The 20,514-nt window shown below is 51.0% G+C and overlaps 4 protein-coding genes across 6 annotated transcripts in view; 1 reads left to right on the top strand and 3 right to left on the bottom strand.

The window, feature by feature from the left end:
• TSPEAR (thrombospondin type laminin G domain and EAR repeats) overlaps positions 1–20,514 on the bottom strand; it is a 218,745-nt gene that overhangs the window by 35,317 nt on the left and 162,914 nt on the right. The gene's annotated exons all lie outside the window — the stretch shown is intronic.
• The window catches only part of LOC144580692 (uncharacterized), a 47,130-nt gene that overhangs the window by 13,332 nt on the left and 13,284 nt on the right, over positions 1–20,514 (top strand). The window contains exon 2 of the mRNA XM_078358763.1: positions 14,154–14,283. Within this exon, the coding sequence (XP_078214889.1) occupies positions 14,154–14,283 (130 nt within the window). The remainder of the gene's footprint in view (positions 1–14,153; positions 14,284–20,514) is intronic.
• LOC108589362 (uncharacterized) lies at positions 2,591–3,873 on the bottom strand. The gene has a single exon (XM_035282846.3). The coding sequence runs from the start codon at positions 3,817–3,819 to the stop codon at positions 2,908–2,910; it is 912 nt and encodes a 303-aa protein (XP_035138737.2). The 5' UTR covers positions 3,820–3,873; the 3' UTR covers positions 2,591–2,907.
• Positions 14,620–16,082, bottom strand: LOC118142792 (uncharacterized). The gene has a single exon (XM_078358760.1). The coding sequence runs from the start codon at positions 16,002–16,004 to the stop codon at positions 15,315–15,317; it is 690 nt and encodes a 229-aa protein (XP_078214886.1). The 5' UTR covers positions 16,005–16,082; the 3' UTR covers positions 14,620–15,314.

The following is a 20,514-nucleotide window of genomic DNA, read 5'->3' on the forward strand; positions in this document are numbered from 1 at the left end:
ACACTGTACAGCCACTGTGGAAAACAGAGTAGAGTTCCTCAAAACTTAAAAACAGAATTACCAAATGGTTCAGCAGCTCCACTTCTGTGTCCATTCTCAAAAGAATTGAAAGAGATGGGCCGGGCGCAGTGGCTCAAGCCTGTAATCCCAGCACTTTGGGAGGCCGAGGCACATGGATCACGAGGTCAAGAGATCGAGACCATCCTGGTCAACATGGTGAAACCCTGTCTCTACTAAAAATACAAAAAATTAGCTGGGCATGGTGGCATGTGCCTGTAATCCCAGCTACTCAGGAAGCTGAGGCAGGAGAATTGCCTGAACCCAGGAGGCAGAGGTTGTGGTGAGCCGAGATTGCGCCATTGCACTCCAGCCTGGGAAACAAGAGCAAAACTCCGTCTCAAAAAAAACAACAACAACAACAACAACAAAAATTGAAAGAGATATTTGTACACCCATGTTCAGCTGACTCACAATTGCCAAAAGGTAGAAGCAACTTGAGTGTTTATGAACGGATGGATGGGTAAACACAGTGTGGTCCATCCACACAGTGGAATATTAGCCATGAAAAGGGAAGGAAATGCTGGCACACGCTATGACGTGGGTGAACCTTGGGGCTGTTCTGCTGATATCAGGTCCCTAAACTGGTCAGATTCATAGAGACAAAAGGTAGAGTGGTGGGTGCCGGGGCTGGGGAGTGATGGAGAGTGAGTATTTAGTGGTGCAGAGTGTCAGTTTGGGGGGGAGGAAGAAGTTCTGGAAATGGACGGTGGTGATGTTTGCACAGCATGAATGTCCTGAATGCCACTGGACTGAACACCTGAAAATAGTGTAGGTGGCAAATTTTATGTTATGTGTATTTTACCACAATTTAAAAAAAGTATAGACACGCAGTGTCCAGTGAGACCTCAGCGCTTCGTGGGTTCCTTTCCTCCGAGGGTTTTGTGAAACAAAGCACTGGCTTATACTTAGCTGCCATTAGATTCCATTAATGCCTCGCCTAACGCAAGTGTAGAACTGAACGTGATGAGGCCTGAAGGGTAAAGCAGGTATGAAAACAGCGTACACAGCCATGTGCGGCCACACCGTGTTCCAGTCGACAATGGCCAGTATTCACACAGCGACGTGCTGTCAGCCTGTAAGCCCAGGAGCCGCAGAGCCTCGGTGTGTAGTGCCTGCACCATCTGGGTGTGTAGTGCCTGCACCATCTGGGTGTGTGTAGTGCCTGCACCATCTGGGTGTGTAGTGCCTGCACCATCTGGGTGTGTGTAGTGCCTGCACCATCTGGGTGTGTGTAGTGCCTGCACCATCTGGGTGTGTGTAGTGCCTGCACCATCTGGGTGTGTGTAGTGCCTGCACCATCTGGGTGTGTAGTGCCTGCACCATCTGGGTGTGTGTAGTGCCTGCACCATCTGGGTGTGTGTAGTGCCTGCACCATCTGGGTGTGTAGTGCCTGCACCATCTGGGTGTGTGTAGTGCCTGCACCATCTGGGTGTGTGTAGTGCCTGCACCATCTGGGTGTGTAGTGCCTGCACCATCTGGGTGTGTGTAGTGCCTGCACCATCTGGGTGTGTAGTGCCTGCACCATCTGGGTGTGTAGTGCCTGCACCATCTGGGTGTGTGTAGTGCCTGCACCATCTGGGTGTGTAGTGCCTGCACCATCTGGGTGTGTGTAGTGCCTGCACCATCTGGGTGTGTAGTGCCTGCACCATCTGGGTGTGTGTAGTGCCTGCACCATCTGGGTGTGTGTAGTGCCTGCACCATCTGGGTGTGTGTAGTGCCTGCACCATCTGGGTGTGTAGTGCCTGCACCATCTGGGTGTGTGTAGTGCCTGCACCATCTGGGTGTGTGTAGTGCCTGCACCATCTGGGTGTGTGTAAACACAGTCTGTGACATTCATACAATGACAATATCTCCTGACACATGCATTCCTCAAAACGTAACCCAGTCATTAAGCGACTGCATGTATATTTTAGCAAGTCTTCGCCCGTGTGAAACTGGAAGCCATATTCTAGGAAGCCACTTTTCTAAAGAAGTGAGACACCCTCTGTGGTCTGCATGTGTAATTTAACATTCAATTCAGCAAAAACCACTTGTCCTGGTTTGGGCCCCGTGACCCTGGCTGTTTGGGGAGTGGAGAAGACGGCCCAGCCCCTTTGATGTCCGTGGTGGGAGGCGGCCACCTGAACTCACCTCCCTCCCCGTGAGAGGGAACACTCCCAACTGGAGGCCTTCAGAAAGAGGGTGTGATACGTGGATGCCAGTAAGTGACAAAGGAAAGGCAAAATCCTTCTGGTGAGGACAGGAACACTAGGGAGCTCTGGCGTGGGGCAGGGAGCTGGCTGGGAAGGGAGAGCTGACCCCATAGCCAGGAGAATTGTGGCAAGGGAGACTCCACCCAGCCCTGTTCATACCCAGGGCATGAGGGGGCTGAGCAGGGACTGAGCCTTCCTGGGTGTGGCTGCAGTCTCACTTGGTGACCCATCCAGAGGAGTTACGTCACTGCCCTTTCTCCTAGAAACAGTCATGGCTGGAGGAGACCAGTGTCAGTTCAAACCATGTGTCTCCCCAGGAGCACAACAGGAAAAGAGAATCAGGTGGCCAAGGAGAGTTTATTGGGGAGCAGGAGGAGGTGCTGACAGGCTCAAGTTGAGGCCAAATGACCTGGGGCAGAGAAGCTGGGAGGGAGGACGACGGGGGCAGGTGGGCACATGCTGGGAGGCAGGCGCTGGGGAGCAGTGACGATGGGGGCTCCTGGGAGCAAGGAGAGTGGTCACCCCAGCACAGTGGAGACATGGAAAACCCTGTCCCCAGCTGGGGGCAGCCACCTAAGCCAGATCAAGACCTGAGCCCGGCTGGCCCTGGGGGAAGTGCCCGGCAGCAGCTGGACTCCTGGGCTGAGCAGAAGCCTCAGCAGACTGGGCGGGAGCACGCAGGGCGGCAGAGGAGGGACACGCAGGAGGCTGGATGGCAGCAGCTGGGCTGGCAGGAGGAGGTGGGGGCACAGCAGGAGGGGACGGGCACGCAGCAGGCAGGCCTGCACACGGGGCGGCAGAGGAGGGACACGGAGGAGGAGGGTCTGCAGCAGGAGGTGGTGCAGCAAGCCGGCTGGCAGCTAGACTGCTGGCAACATGAAGTAGAAGCCCCAGAGCATTTGGGCACACAGCACACAGGCTTGCAGCAGACGGGCACACAGCAGGCCTGCTGGCAGGGGGAAGAGGTGCAGCAAGCCAGCTGGCAGCTAGACTGCTGGCAGCATGAAGAGGAATCCTCAGAGCAGGTGGGCACACAGCACACAGACTTGCAGCAGACAGGCTTGCAGCAGACGGGCACACAGCAGGCCTGCTGGCAGGGGGAGGAGGTACAGCAAGCCGGCTGGCAGTCAGACTGCTGGCAGCATGAAGAGGAGCCCTCAGAGCAGGTGGGCATGCAGCACACAGGCTTGCAGCAGGTGGGCACACAGCAGACAGACTTGCAGCGGACAGGCACACAGCAGGCCTGCTGGCAGGGGGAGAAGGTGCAGCAAGCCGGCTGGCAGCTAGACTGCTGGCAGCACAAGGGCGTGCAGGAGCTGGTGCAGCCTGATTGGCAGGGGATTGGCTCACAGGCTGCCTGGCAGCAGGGGCTGGACACACAGCTGGCTGGGGTGCAGACCAGGGTCATGCAGGGGGCTGGGGCGCAGCAGCTGGGGGCACAGCAGGGGGGCTCGCAGCAGCTCTCTGGGCAGTCGTCCACCTGCCAGGAGGAATCAGTGCAAGAGTCACAGGAACCAGGAAGGCAGACGCGGCTGCTGTAGCTCAGGTCGCTGGAGCAGACAGACATGGTTGAGCTGGTGGGGGGAGTGAGTGAGTGAGTGAGGAGTGTGTGTGAGTGTCTGAGGTGTTGTGGGCAGCTGGGCTTTTATATCTGGCCAGGGCGTGTGTTGTTTTAGCTGGGGGCTCCACGAGTCTTCCCTTTCCTTGTTGGAGTTTGGAGCTGGGTTCTGGAAGTCCTCATTAGTTCTAGTTTGTTTACACAACAGTGTTTGCCAAGCCTGTAAAATACGCAGTTAGGGTTGTGGCCTGTGTCAATTCCCTGTTCCGAGGCTGGTCCTCTAAGCAGACGTTTCAGGGAAGACGTATCCTCAGCACGCAACCTGTCTTTCAAGTTCTGCACTCGCTGTCACGTTGCAGGTGAGGGGACCTGAATTCCCAGTCTCTATGGCTGGGCAACAGGGCACCGAGGGTCAGGGCAGAGCTGGGGCCCCTCTGATGAGTGCTGCTCGTGAGCTGAGAAGCACTGCACGCAGAGAAGGGCTGAAGGGCAGGCTTGAGCCGCCGCAGCGAGGAGTTAACGGGAAGAGACCGTCACACACAGCACGGAATGGCAGAGACGCAATATGCAGAAGCAATCGCAAGAGAAAGTGATTCTTCCAGAATATCTGATATTCATCAAATAAGATTTTCCAGAAAGAGAGAGCAAAGGGGAGAAGCAGGAGAAAACTTTCCAGGACGGAATGAAAACAAGGGTCTTCAGATTTGAAATTTTATCAAATATGGGACAAATTGAATGGCGAATGGTGCACATCTAGACAAGCTGGTGCCATTTCCAACACCAAATGTAAAGAAAAACCCTCAAAGCCTCCAGAGAGACGGGCAGGAAGTTTGCATGTCCAAAGACACCTGAGCCGAGTCTTAGTCTGCGGGAAAGTTCCTAGGAACACAGAAGCTGCTAAGTCACCTGGTGAAGGGAAATTAGTTTCACACAATGCGACTGTGAATATGTCTCCAGAGCACGTGGTGCCCAAAACAGAAAGCAACTTCGAAGAGAAGTGAAATTCAAAACAGAACAAGAAAGAAGCCAAAAAAAAAAAAAAAAAAATCAGCCAAGATGAGGTTGTTAACTTCTTCAGGGAGAGGAAGGACACCTGCTTCCCTTAACCTTGTAGAAGCAAGTAACAATGAGTGATCCTCCTGCTGCTGTCCTGTCACCCAGGGAGGCTGTAATCCTCCTCCTCCCCTCTCCCCCTCTTTCTCCTTCTTCATTTAATTTACCCGTCGTGGTCTACAGTTCTGTGGGTTTTGACAAGGGCATGGAATCCTGTATCTACCACCACAGTGCCGGGGAGAGGAATTCTAGCATCCTCAAAAATCCCCTTGCGTTGACTCACTGTGGCCAGCCCCTCCCTCACTCATGTCTCTTCTAGAATGTCGTGTACGTTGGACATTCGATGTGTAGAATACTGAGTAAAGGCATGCAGTGTGTCGCCTGGCAGGTCTCAGTTGTTTCACTTCGCAAAGTGCGCTTGGGATTCCTCCATATCGTGCTGTGTGTCAGTAGTGTGTTGCTTTTCATTGCGCAGTAGTCTTCCATTGTACGGGTATGCCACAGTTCGTTTATTCATTCAATGACTGAAGGATGTCTCGTCTCCCGTTTTGATGATTATGAACAAAGCTTCTACACACATTGCCTGTGTACGGTTTTGGCGTGATAATGAGTTATCTTTCTCTGGGGTAAATTCCCAGGCGTGGGATTGCTGGATCACATGGTCAGTGCCTGTTTAACTATAAGAAACTGCCAGACTGTTTTCCCAGGTGGCAGTGCTGTTTTACGTTTCTGCCAGCAACGTCTGAGATTTCTCGTTCCCGTCCATCCTTGCCAGTACTTGATGTGAGTTAAAACACAAAAACAAAAACAAAAACAAAGCTGGCCATTCTACAAGCGTGCAGGGGCAACTGGTAATTGGCATTGTAGCTGGTGATTAATGATGCGCTGGACATACTCAGCGTGCCTGTTTGCCAAAGCGTTTGCTGGAGTGGATGTGGCGGTTCACGCTTCCGCCAACAACGGGTGGTGCTCTGTTCCCCCTTCTTGGCCAGCACTTGCCATGGTCGGTCTCGCCACACAGCCGTTCCAGCACGTGTGTAGGGCGTCTGTGGCTTTCACTTGCGTTCCCTAAGGAAACACACCGAGCATCTCTTCATGTGCTTATTTGCCATCTGTGCCTCTTTTTCGGCAAAATGTAGACATTTTCAGGCCCCCTTTTATTTGTTCATTTTTATTACTATTGTTTTCTTTTTGGAGAAAAGAGAAGTCCCACTGTGTCACCCAGGCTGGAGTGCAGTGACACGATCTGGGCTCACGGGGTCCTCCGCCTCCTGGGTTCAAGTGACTCTCCTGCCTCAGCCCCCCATGTAGCTGGGATTACAGGTGCCGCCTCCATAGTAGAGATGAGGTTTCGTCATGTCAGCCAGAGTGGTGGTCTTGAACTCCTGACGTCAGGTGATCCACCCACCTGGCCTCCCAAAGTGCTGGGATTCCACCATGCCCAGGTTTTCTTGATGTTAAATTTTGGGGATGCTGTATATATTCTGGATATATGTAAAGCAGATGTGTGGTCAGATGTGTATTTGCAAACATGTTCCATTAGTCAGTGCCTAGCTTTTGCATTTTCTTAGGCGTCTTTTGAAGATAAAAGTTTTAATATTGAAAAAGTCCAATTTATCAGCCTTTATCTTTTCTAGGTCATGCTTTTGGTATTGAATCTGCCTGATACTAGGTCATAGAGATTTTTCCCCTGTGTTTTTTTCTTTTAATGTTAAAAACTTTTACATTTTGCATTTAGGTCTATGATCAATTCTAATTTTTACATTAAGTATGAGATACCAGTTGAGGTTCACTTTTTTTGCCCCCATGTAATTCTTTCAAATACTCTTTCTTTGGGTGACATAGGGCATGTGGGAGCAGCTTCCCTGGGTGACACAGGGCATATGGGAGCAGCCTCCCTGGGTGACACAGGGCATGTGGGAGCAGCCTCCCTGGGTGACAGGGCATGTGTGAGCAGCCTCCCTGGGTGACACAGGGCATGTGGGAGCAGCCTCCCTGGGTGACAGGGCATGTGGGAGCAGCCTCCCTGGGTGACAGGGCATGTGTGAGCAGCCTCCCTGGGTGACAGGGCATGTGGGAGCAGCCTCCCTGGGTGACACAGGGCATGTGAGAGCAGCCTCCCTGGGTGACACAGGGCATGTGTGAGCAGCCTCCCTGGGTGACACAGGGCATGTGGGAGCAGCCTCCCTGGGTGACACAGGGCATGTGGGAGCAGCCTCCCTGGGTGACACAGGGCATGTGGGAGCAGCCTCCCTGGGTGACACAGGGCATGTGGGAGCAGCCTCCCTGGGTGACACAGGGCATGTGGGAGCAGCCTCCATGGGTGACAGGGCATGTGAAAGCAGCCTCCCTGGGTGACACAGGGCATGTGGGAGCAGCCTCCATGGGTGACAGGGCATGTGAAAGCAGCCTCCCTGGGTGACACAGGGCATGTGAGAGCAGCCTCCCTGGGTGACACAGGGCATGTGGGAGCAGCCTCCCTGGGTGACACAGGGCATGTGGGAGCAGCCTCCCTGGATGACCAGGGAGGCCCCTGAAACCATTCTTTTCTCCCAGGCTCCTGGGCCTCTGATGGAGGAGCTGCTTCAGAGATTTCTGAAATGCCTTCAAGGCCTTTCCCCCTGTTGTCTTGGATGTTAGCCCCTGGCTCCCTTTCAGCATGCAAATCTCACTAGCAATGCTCCATAGCCTGTTTGTATTTCTCTCCTGAAAATGCTTTTTCCTTCTTTACCACATGGCCAGTCCATGGATTTTCCAATTTTTTATGATCTGCTTCCCCTTTAATTATAAGTTCCAACTTTATGTCATTCTCTTGCCCTATCTTGCTCTCTCTCTCAACATGTGACACACTGTTCCGCTTTGCCTTCCACCATGATTGTAAGCTTCCTGAGGCTTCACCAGAAGCTGAGCAGATGCTGGCACCATGCTTGTACAGCCTGTAGAACCATGAGCCAAATAAATACCTTTCAAATAAATACCATCATTGAGAGCTTTTTAAAGAAATCATGAATTGGTGTTGAATTTTGTAAAATTTCCTCCTGTATCTATTGAAGTTATTCTATTGTTTTCTTCTTTGGTCTGTTAATATGGTGAATTACTTTCAGTGTGTTTTTATGTTGTTTTTTTTAATTGTTGAGCTACCCTTGCATTTCTGGGGCGAATACAACCTGGTTGTAACGTGTTGGTCTTTTCGTGTTTTGCTTGACTTGCTAATATTTTGTTGAGGATTTCTGTGTCTGTATTCACTAGGGATATTGGTCTGTAGTTTCCTTTTATGTGATGTCTTTATCTGTTTTGGGTGTCAGAGTAATGCTGGCCTCTTGAGAGGAGTAGTGAAGTGTTCTGTCTCCTATTTTATGAAGAGATTGTATAGAATTGTCATTTTTTTTCTTCTGTAAGTGTTTTGATACTTACATTCACTAGTGGACAGTCTGGGCCTGACGCTTTCTTTAAAATTGACATAGAACAGCACAATAATGAGAAGACAAGCCACAGACTGGAAAAAAATATTTGCAAAAGACATATCTGATAAAAGTGGTTGTCCAAAATATTAAAAGAACTCTTAAAGCCCAACAATAAGAAAATGAATAACCCAGTTACAAACATGGGCAAAAGACCTGAACAGATGCCTCCACAAGGAAGATTTACAGATGGCAGAGAAGTGCATGAACATATACTGAACATCCCACGTCATTAGAGAGTTTGAGACACTACTACACACCTGTAAGAATGGCCAAAATCCCTAACACCAACAGCACCAAATGCTGATAAGGACATGGAGCAACGGGAACTCCCATTCAGTGCTGGTGGGAATGCAAGAGGGTGCAGCCACTTTGGAGGACAGTTTCGTGGTTTCTTACAGAACAAAAAACACTCTCAGGATCCAGCAATTATGCTCCTTGGAATTTACCCAAATGAGCTAAAAACTTAGCTCTACACAAAAACCTGTACAAAGGTGCTTATAGCAGCTTTGTTAATAGTTGGCAGAACTTGGGTGCAGCTAAGATACCCTTCAGTAGGCAGATGGATAAACTGTGGTGCATCCAGACAGTGGGTTATTATTCAGTGCTAAAAAGAAATGAGCTGTTAAGTCATGAAAAGGTCTGGAAAAACCTTAAATGCATATTATTAAGTGATGGAAACTAATCTGAACAGGCTACATACTGTGTGATTCCAAAAACATCACTTTCTGGAAAAGGCAAAACTATGGAGATAGTGAAAAGATCAGCGGTTGCCAAGGGCAGAGGAGAGGGGGATGACCAGGCAGAGCACAGAGGATCTTTAGGGCAGAGGAGAGAGGGATGACTGGGCAGAGCACAGAGGATCTTTAGGGCAGAGGAGAGAGGGGGATGACTGGGCAGAGCACAGAGGATCTTTAGGGCAGAGGAGAGAGGGGGATGACTGGGCAGAGCACAGAGGATCTTTAGGGCAGAGGAGAGAGGGGGATGACTGGGCAGAGCACAGAGGATCTTTAGGGCAGAGGAGAGAGGGGGATGACTGGGCAGAGCACAGAGGATCTTTAGGGCAGAGGAGAGAGGGGGATGACTGGGCAGAGCACAGAGGATCTTTAGGGCAGAGGAGAGAGGGGGATGACTGGGCAGAGCACAGAGGATCTTTAGGGCAGAGGAGAGACGGGGATGACTGGGCAGAGCACAGAGGATCTTTAGGGCAGAGGAGAGAGGGGGATGACTGGGCAGAGCACAGAGGATCTTTAGGGCAGAGGAGAGAGGGATGACTGGGCAGAGCACAGAGGATCTTTAGGGCAGAGGAGAGAGGGGGATGACTGGGCAGAGCACAGAGGATCTTTAGGGCAGAGGAGAGAGGGATGACTGGGCAGAGCACAGAGGATCTTTAGGGCAGAGGAGAGAGGGGGATGACTGGGCAGAGCACAGAGGATCTTTAGGGCAGAGGAGAGAGGGGGATGACTGGGCAGAGCACAGAGGATCTTTAGGGCAGTGGAGAGGGGGATGACTGGGCAGAGCACAGAGGATCTTTAGGGCAGAGGAGAGAGGGGGATGACTGGGCAGAGCACAGAGGATCTTTAGGGCAGAGGAGAGAGGGATGACTGGGCAGAGCACAGAGGATCTTTAGGGCAGAGGAGAGAGGGGGATGACTGGGCAGAGCACAGAGGATCTTTAGGGCAGTGGAGAGGGGGATGACCGGGCAGAGCACAGAGGATCTTTAGGGCAGAGGAGAGAGGGGGATGACCGGGCAGAGCACAGAGGATCTTTAGGGCAGAGGAGAGAGGGGGATGACTGGGCAGAGCACAGAGGATCTTTAGGGCAGTGGAGAGGGGGATGACCGGGCAGAGCACAGAGGATCTTTAGGGCAGAGGAGAGAGGGGGATGACCGGGCAGAGCACAGAGGATCTTTAGGGCAGAGGAGAGAGGGGGATGACCGGGCAGAGCACAGAGGATCTTTAGGGCAGAGGAGAGAGGGGGATGACCGGGCAGAGCGCAGAGGATCTTTAGGGCAGAGGAGAGAGGGGGATGACCGGGCAGAGCGCAGAGGATCTTTAGGGCAGAGGAGAGAGGGGGATGACCGGGCAGAGCGCAGAGGATCTTTAGGGCAGAGGAGAGAGGGGGATGACTGGGCAGAGCACGGAGGATCTTTAGGGCAGAGGAGAGAGGGGGATGACTGGGCAGAGCACGGAGGATCTTTAGGGCAGAGGAGAGAGGGATGACTGGGCAGAGCACAGAGGATCTTTAGGGCAGAGGAGAGAGGGGGATGACCGGGCAGAGCACAGAGGATCTTTAGGGCAGAGGAGAGAGGGGGATGACTGGGCAGAGCACAGAGGATCTTTAGGGCAGTGGAGAGGGGGATGACCGGGCAGAGCACAGAGGATCTTTAGGGCAGAGGAGAGAGGGGGATGACCGGGCAGAGCACAGAGGATCTTTAGGGCAGAGGAGAGAGGGGGATGACCGGGCAGAGCACAGAGGATCTTTAGGGCAGAGGAGAGAGGGGGATGACCGGGCAGAGCACAGAGGATCTTTAGGGCAGAGGAGAGAGGGGGATGACCGGGCAGAGCACAGAGGATCTTTAGGGCAGAGGAGAGAGGGGGATGACCGGGCAGAGCGCAGAGGATCTTTAGGGCAGAGGAGAGAGGGGGATGACCGGGCAGAGCGCAGAGGATCTTTAGGGCAGAGGAGAGAGGGGGATGACTGGGCAGAGCGCGGAGGATCTTTAGGGCAGAGGAGAGAGGGGGATGACTGGGCAGAGCACGGAGGATCTTTAGGGCAGAGGAGAGAGGGGGATGACTGGGCAGAGCACAGAGGATCTTTAGGGCAGAGGAGAGAGGGGGATGACTGGGCAGAGCACGGAGGATCTTTAGGGCAGAGGAGAGAGGGATGACTGGGCAGAGCACAGAGGATCTTTAGGGCAGAGGAGAGAGGGGGATGACTGGGCAGAGCACAGAGGATCTTTAGGGCAGTGGAACTCTGTGTGAGGCTTTAACGACAAATCGTGTCTTTACACCTTTGCCCAAAGCCACATAATGTGGGTCACACCAAGAGTGAGGCCTCATGTACATTGTGGATTCTGGGTGGTGAGGATGGGTCAGGGCAGGCTCATCACTTGTCATAGATGTGCCACGCTGGTGGGGACGTTGGTAATGAGGGAGGCTGAGCATGTGTGGGGCAGGGAATATATGGGAATGCTGGAATTTTCACTTAGTTTTGCTGTGAACCTAAACCTGCTCTAAAACATAAAGTTTATTAAAAAATTAATACAGGACAATTAGGGTTATCTGTTTTTTAATAGTTTGTGCCTTCAAGCAATGGGCCCAGTTCATATTAATTACCCAATTTATGGGCATAGAATTGTTGTATTTTCTTTTTATTTATTTATTTTTATTTTTGAGACAAAGTCTCACTCTATTGCCCAGGCTAAGGTGCAGTGGTATGATCATGGTCCACTGCAGTCTTGAACTCCTGGGCTCAAGTGATCCTCCTGCCTCAGCCTCCCAAGTAGCTGGGACTATATGCACATGCCACCTGCCCAGGTAATTTTAAATTTTTTATATGGATGGAATCTCGCTATATTGCCCAGTCTAGTCTTGAACTCTTGGCCTCAAGCAGTCCTCCCAATTCAGCCTCTCAAAATGCTGGGATTACACGTGTGATCCACTGCTCTGGCCCCTTTTTATTCTTCAGATGCTTGTGGGGTGTATGGCAATGCCTCTTCCATTCCTGATACTGATAATTTGTGTCTTCATTATCTTTTCCCAGTCAGTTTAACTAGACATTTATCAGACTTATCTTTTCAAAGAGCAAGCTCTGGTTTCATTGATCATCACATTGTTTTAATGTTTTTCACTTAATCTATTTCATACCTTATGCCTGCTTTGAGATTAATTTAGTCCTTTTCTCTTTTAAAAACTTTAACCTCTTTATGTTATTTTATGTAAAGTGTAGTTCAGGCAAGAAGCATGGTTGACATTTGGCTTTTTATCTAATCCGACAGTGTCTTTTCCATGCCTCCTTCTCTCTCTTCTTCTTTGGGGACCCCAGTTGCATGTATATGCGGTTACTGGATGTTTCCTACAACCCACTAATGCTTTGCTTTTTGTCCATGTTGCATTTTAGATCGTTTCTACTGCTGTGTCTTCAAATGCACTTGATTTTTCTTCTGCAGTGTTTGTTCTGCTGTTAATATCGTCCCGTGTCAGTTTCACCTCAGGCATGGTGTTTTCCTCTCTAGATGTTCTATTTGTGTCTTCTTTAAAAAGATCCTCCTCATCTTTATTTCATATGCTTACTTTTCCTCTGGCTTCTTGATTCTAGTAAATGAAAATTCACAGCAAAAAGGAAATAGAAAGATTTGGCTTAAAAATAAAAGGTTTCTACCCAAAGCCCACAGCAAACCACATGTGCAGTGGTGAACCTTTGACTCATCCTCAGAAAAATCAGGAACCATCAGGGATTCTTCTAATTTTATTCAGCATCATTCTGGGTGCTCAAAGTAATGTTGTGACAGGAGAAACGATAGAAGTGGGAGTTGTAAAGACTGGAAATACAAAGTTAAATTCTCCTTATTTTCAAATGATGAGCTCGTCTACCAAGAGGACCTGCAGAGGACAGGAGCTACACACATGCCTTGATAGGAAGGCAACGTGTATGTGAACGATTTATACAGACATGTATCATAGTTGAGTTTTTATTTTTTTTTGTCAATCAATGAGAGCATGTAACGTTGCTCAGGTTAGCCTTGAACTCATGGCCTCACCTCCTCAAGTGCCAGGACGACTGGCTGGAGCCACCATGGCCCCCCATATTTGAGATTTATATGCTAAGACAACGTAATAGAAAACTGTTCCCCACTACACTAGTAAAACATGCCTATGAAATACCTAGGAGTTAATCCAAACAGGAATATTTTAGACCTATAAAAGAAAATGATAAAATTCTAAATGGACCAATTTCACTATGTAACTGGAAGGCAATATTAAAAATTATAGTTTCCTCCTAAATATTTAAAAGCTCAATGCAATCCCAATCAAAATTATAGCAGTTTTAAAGATACTTGAAGAGCTTTCTAAAATTAATTGAGAAGAGTATATATACCAGCTAGAACCAATGTTTTTAAAAATGAGAAAGTGGCACCTTCCTTACGCGCTGTTAGGATATGTTACAAGGCGGAATGACGTGGATAAAATGTCTGGGTGGGTGCACAGGTAGATCAAGAGGTTAACAGAACAAAACAGAGATTTCAGAAGTACACTGTATCAACATTTTTATCAGCCAAAGGGATGTTTCAGATGGGAGATGGAGAGGATAAACTGACTTTAAGAAAGGACAGTTGGCTATCAGTGGAATAGAAAGATTAATGCGTCAAACCTCACACAAGTCATATCAGCAAAAAGTTAGATCTAAGCAATAGCAATGAACCAATATCAGCACATTTAGACCAGTTTTCAGTCTCAGGGGGTGTGCGGTACAGAAGCAGCAATGGGCTGGAAATATGGACAGAGGATCCCCAGCCCTCAATCCGCAAGAAAAACGCAAAGAGCATGATAGGAAATGGGCTAGGAATGTGCCGGGAAGCAGTGTGGACGGCCGTGCACTTAGGCGGTGGAGGTTCCCAGCAGCCGCCAGCGCGGAGGGCAGGGAGCTGAGGGCCGAGCCACGAGGGCACTGTGCAGCAACCACGCGGGGCCTCCCCCTGGGCTCCAGGCCACTTTCTGTGGTGTTTCTGCACCTGTTCTGACCACATCTATCAGGCTGTGGCTGGCCTGGCCATGGGCATCTGAGCATCTGGGGTGGGCATTCATGACTGGGTTTTGGTCTCTGCAGCTGGCCTGGAGGAGCTTGTCTCACAGCCGGAGGACTCACTGCCCTGCACCCACCCCTGGTGGCAGAGCCCCACGCGTGGCCTGATGTCACCACTGTCCCCGCTGATGGCCTTTCCCACAGGACATCACAGGTAGCTCATGCTCCCCACATGGACAAAGCCTTAGAGGGACAGGGGCATCACTGACTGTGCCCACCCTGGGTCATCTGCGGGAGCCCCGGCTCTTCATCCCTATACCCCCATGGAACCTGGTGCCCCCAGAGGAGAAACTGGGCAATGGAATCCTGGGTGTCCCTCCCCACCCCCATGATGCTCCTGTCCTCGCTGAGTCCCTGGGAGAATCCTATGCGTCCCTCTGCCCCCTCCAGGTCCCACTGAGCCCCACCGAGCCCCCTGTCTCCCACACAGGTGCAGCAGCCCCTTACTTTCCCCTCTGATTTCTGCTAAATGGGCAGAACCTTTGGGGGTGGCACACAGGTAGGGTGACTAGGCCTGGAGGCTGTGGTGCGGGGACGCCAGGCCAGCTTCCCAGCAACTGACTCTACATGGTGGGCTTGCCCAGGTGGGACAGTGGGTGCGACGGTGCTGGGGTCTGGAGAGCCCCACAGCCCAGTGCAGGGCAGCGAATGACTAGGCTCAGGAAGACCCAGGCATGGGGCTGAGCCAGGACTGAGCCTTCCTGGTATGGCTGTGAGTCCCACCTGGTGACCCCCACCTGGTGACCCCCTGGAGGAGTTAGTCCACTCCCCTGTGACTTCTAGGTTAAGTCACTCATTCCTAGAAACAGTCATGGCTGGAGGAGACCGATGTCAGCTCAAACCATGTGTGTCCCCCCACCAGGAGCACACAGGAGAAGAGAATCAGGTGACCAAGGAGAGTTTATTGGGAGCAGGAGGAGGTGCTGACAGGCCAAATGACCCAGGGCAGAGAAGCTGGGAGGGAGGACAGGGGCCCAGCAGCAAGTGGAAAGTGGGCAAGTGCTAGAAGGCAGGAGCTGGGGAGCAGTGAGGATGGGGGCTCCTGGGAGCAAGGAGGGTGGTCACCTCAGCTCAGGGGAGACACGAGGACCCATCCCTAGGTGGGGACAGCCACCTAACCCAGGTCAGGACCTGAGGCTGGGCACCTGCCCATCAGCAGCTGGATTCCTGGCCTGAGCCAAGTCCTCAGCAGGCAGGGCGGGAGCACGTGGGGTGGCAGAGGAAGGACACACAGGAGGCCGGGCGGCAGCAGCTGGGCTGGCAGGAGGAGGCGGGGGCACAGCAGGAGGAGGCGGGGGCACAGCAGGCAGGCCTGCACAAGGGGCGGCAGAGGAGGGACACAGAGGAGGAGGGTCTGCAGCAGGAGGTGGTGCAGCAAGCCGGCTGGCAGCTAGACTGCTGGCAGCATGAAGTAGAAGCCCCAGAGCAGACAGGCACACAGCACACAGACTTGCAGCAGACGGGCACACAGCAGGCCTGCTGGCAGGGGGCGGAGGCATAGCAAGCCGGCTGGCAGCTAGACTGTTGGCAGCATGAAGAATCCTCAGAGCAGGTGGGCACACAGCAGACAGACTTGCAGCAGACGGACACACAGCAGGACTGCTGGCAGGGGGAGAAGGTGCAGCAAGCCGGCTGGCAGCTAGACTGCTGGCAGCATGAGGGCGTGCAGGAGCTGGTGCAGCCTGATTGGCAGGGCCTGGGCTCACAGGCCGCCTGGCAGCAGGGGCTGGACACACAGCTCACTGGGGTGCAGACCAGGGTCAGGCAGGGGGCTGGGGCACAGCAGCTGGGGGCACAGCAGGGGGGCTCGCAGCAGCTCTCTGGGCAGTCATCCACCTGCCAGGAGTCGGAGCAAGCGCTGGAGCAGATGGACATGGTGGATGCGGCTGTGCTGGGAGGTGGAGGAGGTGAGCTGGGGGAGGTGTGAGTGAGTGAGTGACTGTGTGAGTGTGTGAGGTGCTTGGGGCTCTCAGGCTTTTATACCCCTCCTGGCCTTGTTGTCCCAGCCCCCCAACCTCCCCTTCCTTGTTGCTGAAAGGAAGCGTCTGTCATGATTAGGGATGTGTGTTTGCCTGTAATGTGGCCCAGCTCATAAATCTCCCATCAAGTCTGAGCTGTGTCCTGTCCCATGTAGATCCCTGAGGCAAGAGTGAAGGTGGGCCTGGTCCCAGCACCCACTAGTGCAGCCCTGGTTGTAAGAAGGGGGCTGTGGAGGTGGGGGTGACCCTTCAGCCTTAAGCAAAGTGTGGCATCCCAAGCGAGAGCTGTCCCACTCACGACGATGGGGGCATCTCCTCCCTAAAGCCGGTCCTCACTGAAGAGGCAGGAGCAGCGGGTAGAAGATGGGAGCACTGGAGCACCTGGAGAGAAGGGGCAGCAGTGGCCAGTGAGCCCCACAGTGGTGGCCCTGCACATTCCTTCCCCGTCCCTGTCACTGGAGGAGTTAGAGCTCAAAACAGGGAGAAGAGGAGCAAGGAAGGAGAGGCCACGTCCCGCCCCACGGCCTGCCCCAAGGCCCACTCAGACTTGCACGTGGGAATGCTGGGGATAGGACTGGGTTTCAGACAGGAAAGAAAAGTTTTCACTGGTCCATTTTGGGCATGGATTTGGTTCTACTCTTAAAGGCCATTGCTTTATGATGTGCTTCAATAATAGATAATTCAAGTCCCATTATCAATATTTCTTAAAATATTTGTACAGATGGGGTCTCAAGTGATCCTCCTGCCTTGTCCAAAGAGCTGGGATGACAGGCGTGAGCCCTGCACCTGGCGCCATCAGGGTCTCTGTGCCGCATCTCTTCTCTGTTCCTGTTCAGTGTCCTTGCTGTCCTCAGCTCCCGTTCTCCAAACGTAAGCTTCATGTGAGCAGGGACTGTGTCTTGTTCACCACTCAGTCTTCAAAGGCCTAAAATACTGCCTGGCACAAGGAAGATCCTTTACAAAAATGGGCTGAAATAATATACTTTTTTGGAGAAACTATTGAAGAGTAATTTTGAACCCTGAAAATGATTCCATTGTGCCGCCTTTTTCTAATGCTGTGTAAAATGCTCTGTCAAGTTCTGCTTTTGAAAATGATTCCATTGTGCCGCCTTTTTCTAATGCTGTGTAAAATGCTCTGCCAAGTTCTGCTTTTGTGTAGGGAGAACTGGCTTACATCAGAGTGGCCATACAGCTGAGAAAAATTAGAAATCTGGTTTACAAACAAAATCTGTTCAAAGGGGCCGGGAGGTGTCAAGACGGCTGAGACCCGAGTGAGTGAATCCCCATTAGAGAGAAACTGCACAGAAGTGAGTCCGATATTCTTTGCAGATTTTCTTATTGAGACATTCACCAATTCACAGGCCACAGCCAAGAGGACGAGAGGCTGATCAGCTGAGCACAGCTTTTTGTAGTCTCATGAAATTAGAAGAAAAACACACAGAGTTCAGGACCTGACAAGGTGGGGGGATTCTAGTTAAAAAAAACCGCAGGCTTTCAGTTGGAAATGCTGAATATAAGTGAAGGGCTACTCCCTAGGAGGAAGGAACAACCAGAAAGAACGCAGCTTATCTTTAAATCGGCTCGTATTGAACTCATGTGGCCTATCCGCAGCCTAACTGCCCCCCGGAAACAAAAGCGATCTCCTCTGCAGACAGCAGCAGCAACAGAGGCTCAAATAATCCGACAAATTGTCATAAAGTCCGACATTCAGTCAAAAATGACTAGGGGTGCTAGAGAACAAGACCAAAGGACCAAGAGGAAAATACCAACAAGAGAAACAGATACGTGGGGCTTTTAGATATTAGAATTGTCAAACTGGAATTCAGAGTAATGCCAATTAGCTTGCTCAAGAAAACAGAGGACAAATGGAGAACTTTAGTGTCAAACTGGATTCATCAAATGGAATCAGACATTCTGGAAACAAAGAACACAACAGCTGAAATTCAGACCCAAGTAGCTGAGCTTAACAACATACAAACAAACCTAAAGAGAAGATTCCTAAAGGAAGGGAGATGAGGAGATGTCAGACCTGAGTAGGAAAGAAAAGAGAGACGTAAAAAAAGTGGAGCAATAAACACGCCTATATTTTGTGAAAAGTTGTGGGGAAAATGATTGAAATCCTACAAGGGAGGAGTAAAATAGGGTTAGCAAAATATTTGAAGACATAATAGACAAGTACCAGAAAGAAAGAAAAAGAAAAAAAGGAACCTTCCCCAAACCAAGAATCTTTAGCAACGGAAAACAAAGAAAACCACACCTGGGCACATTGGGGCTGAAATCCAAAGACTGAGAAAATTTAAAAACAGCCAGAGGAAAAAAAGGCATATTACCTTCAAAGAAGCCAGGATGACATTCACAGGTGACTTCTCAGTGGAAAGGATGGAAGGCAGAGGACAATGCAGTGATACATTTACTATCTGAAAGAAAAGAAGCACAGAGCTAGAACTGTATACCTGGGAAGAAGATTCCCCCAAAAGAGAACAGAATAATGACCTCCTCTGGACACTGAGGGAATGTGTCACCAGCAGGATCTGCACTAAGGAAAACACGAAAGGGAGCACTGGGCAGAACAAAAATGATCACAGATGGAAGCGAGAAGTTGGTGAGGGAATTAGGTGCAACAGAAGAAGAACATATGGGAAATCTAAATGAATGTTGACTGTGTAAAACATATGTTGTAAGATATTTACAGAAATAAAATACACGGCAAGAATACAAAATTCGGAGGAAGATACATGGAGTTAAAGTGGCTTAAGCACACGGCACCATCTGAAAATAATATAAGGTCTAACTTACATTGGACTTTAACAAGTCATGGATTCATGTTGTAATCCCTACTATAATAGCAAAAGAACATTCAGCTCGCTAGGAAGTAGATACATGTACCCGGTTGAATTATGCCTCCCCAAAAGTCATATCCCCCAGAACCTCACAATGTGACCTTACATGGAAATCAGGTCTTTGCAGATATAATTAGTCAAGTCGTACAAGATCATAGTGAACCTTAAATCCAATGTCCAGTGTCTTTACCAGAGAAAGGAGAAGGAAGTGCAGACATACACCCAAAGGGAAAAAGATGATACGTCAATAGAGGCAAAGATTGTTAGCCAAGGGACATCAGGGTTTGCTGGGCACCAGCAGAAGCTAGAAGGGGCAAGGACAGACTCTCCCCCAGAGCTCAGAGAAAGCCTGGCCCTGTGGAAAGCTTCATTTCAGGTGCCTGACCCTCAGAACTGTGAGATTCACTCTCTTGCTGTAATTAGTGTGGCAGCACTAGGAACCAATATAGTGAAGGGAAAATGAAAAAATTAAAAAACCTCAAAACAATCCAAAAACAGTAAAGCAAGGAGATAAAAGGGAGTAGATTCCTTGAATAAGCAAAAACCCAAGTGAGATGGGAGGTTTGAACTCAAACATACCCGCAGAGCCGCACGTTCTGGACAGTGCTGCACAGCAGATGTACCTTTACTTCAGTCAACACTGCTGTGTAGAGAGAGTTCACTGGGGTTTAAGTTTGCATTGTCCTGATGACTCAGAATGCGGAGCATGTTCTCATGTGGTTATTTGCCATCTGTATCTCCTCTTTAGTGAAGGGTCTACTTAAATCACATATGGCAAAATGCTAAACACTGTGGGATTCTGTAGATGCAACATTATGGCAATGGTAATAAAAACAAACACCCGGCCAGGTGCGGTGGCTCAGCCTGTAATCCCAGCACTGTGGGAGGCCGAGGCGGGCGGATCACACCTGTAATCCCAGCACTGTGGGAGGCCGAGGCGGGCAGATCACACCTGTAATCCCAGCACTGTGGGAGGCCGAGGCGGGCGGATCACACCTGTAATCCCAGCACTGTGGGAGGCCGAGGCGGGCAGATCACACCTGTAATCCCAGCACTGTGGGAGGCCGAGGCGGGTGGATCACACCTGTAATCCCAGCACTGTGGGAGGCCGAGGCGGGTGGATCACACCTGTAATCCCAGCACTGTGGGAGGCCGAGGCGGGCGGATCACACCTGTAATCCCAGCACTGTGGGAGGCCAAGGTGGGCGGATCACACCTGTAATCCCAGCACTGTGGGAGGCCGAGGCGGGTGGATCACACCTGTAATCCCAGCACTTTGGGAGGCCGGGTGCGGTGGCTCATGCCTGTAATCCCAGCACTGTGGGAGGCTGAGGCGGGCAGATCACGCCTGTAATCCCAGCACTTTGGGAGGCCGAGGCGGGTGGATCACGAGGTCAAGAGATCGAGACCATCCTGGTCAACATGGTGAAACCCCGTTTCTACTAAAAATACAAAAAATTAGCTGGGCATGGTGGCGCATGCCTGTAATCCCAGCTACTCAGGAGGCTGAGCCAGGAGAATTGCCTGAACCCAGGAGGCAGAGGTTGCAGTGAGCCGAGATGGCGC

The sequence above is a fragment of the Callithrix jacchus genome, chromosome 21 (genome assembly GCF_049354715.1).
Source record: "Callithrix jacchus isolate 240 chromosome 21, calJac240_pri, whole genome shotgun sequence".
Lineage (NCBI taxonomy): Eukaryota > Metazoa > Chordata > Mammalia > Primates > Cebidae > Callithrix > Callithrix jacchus.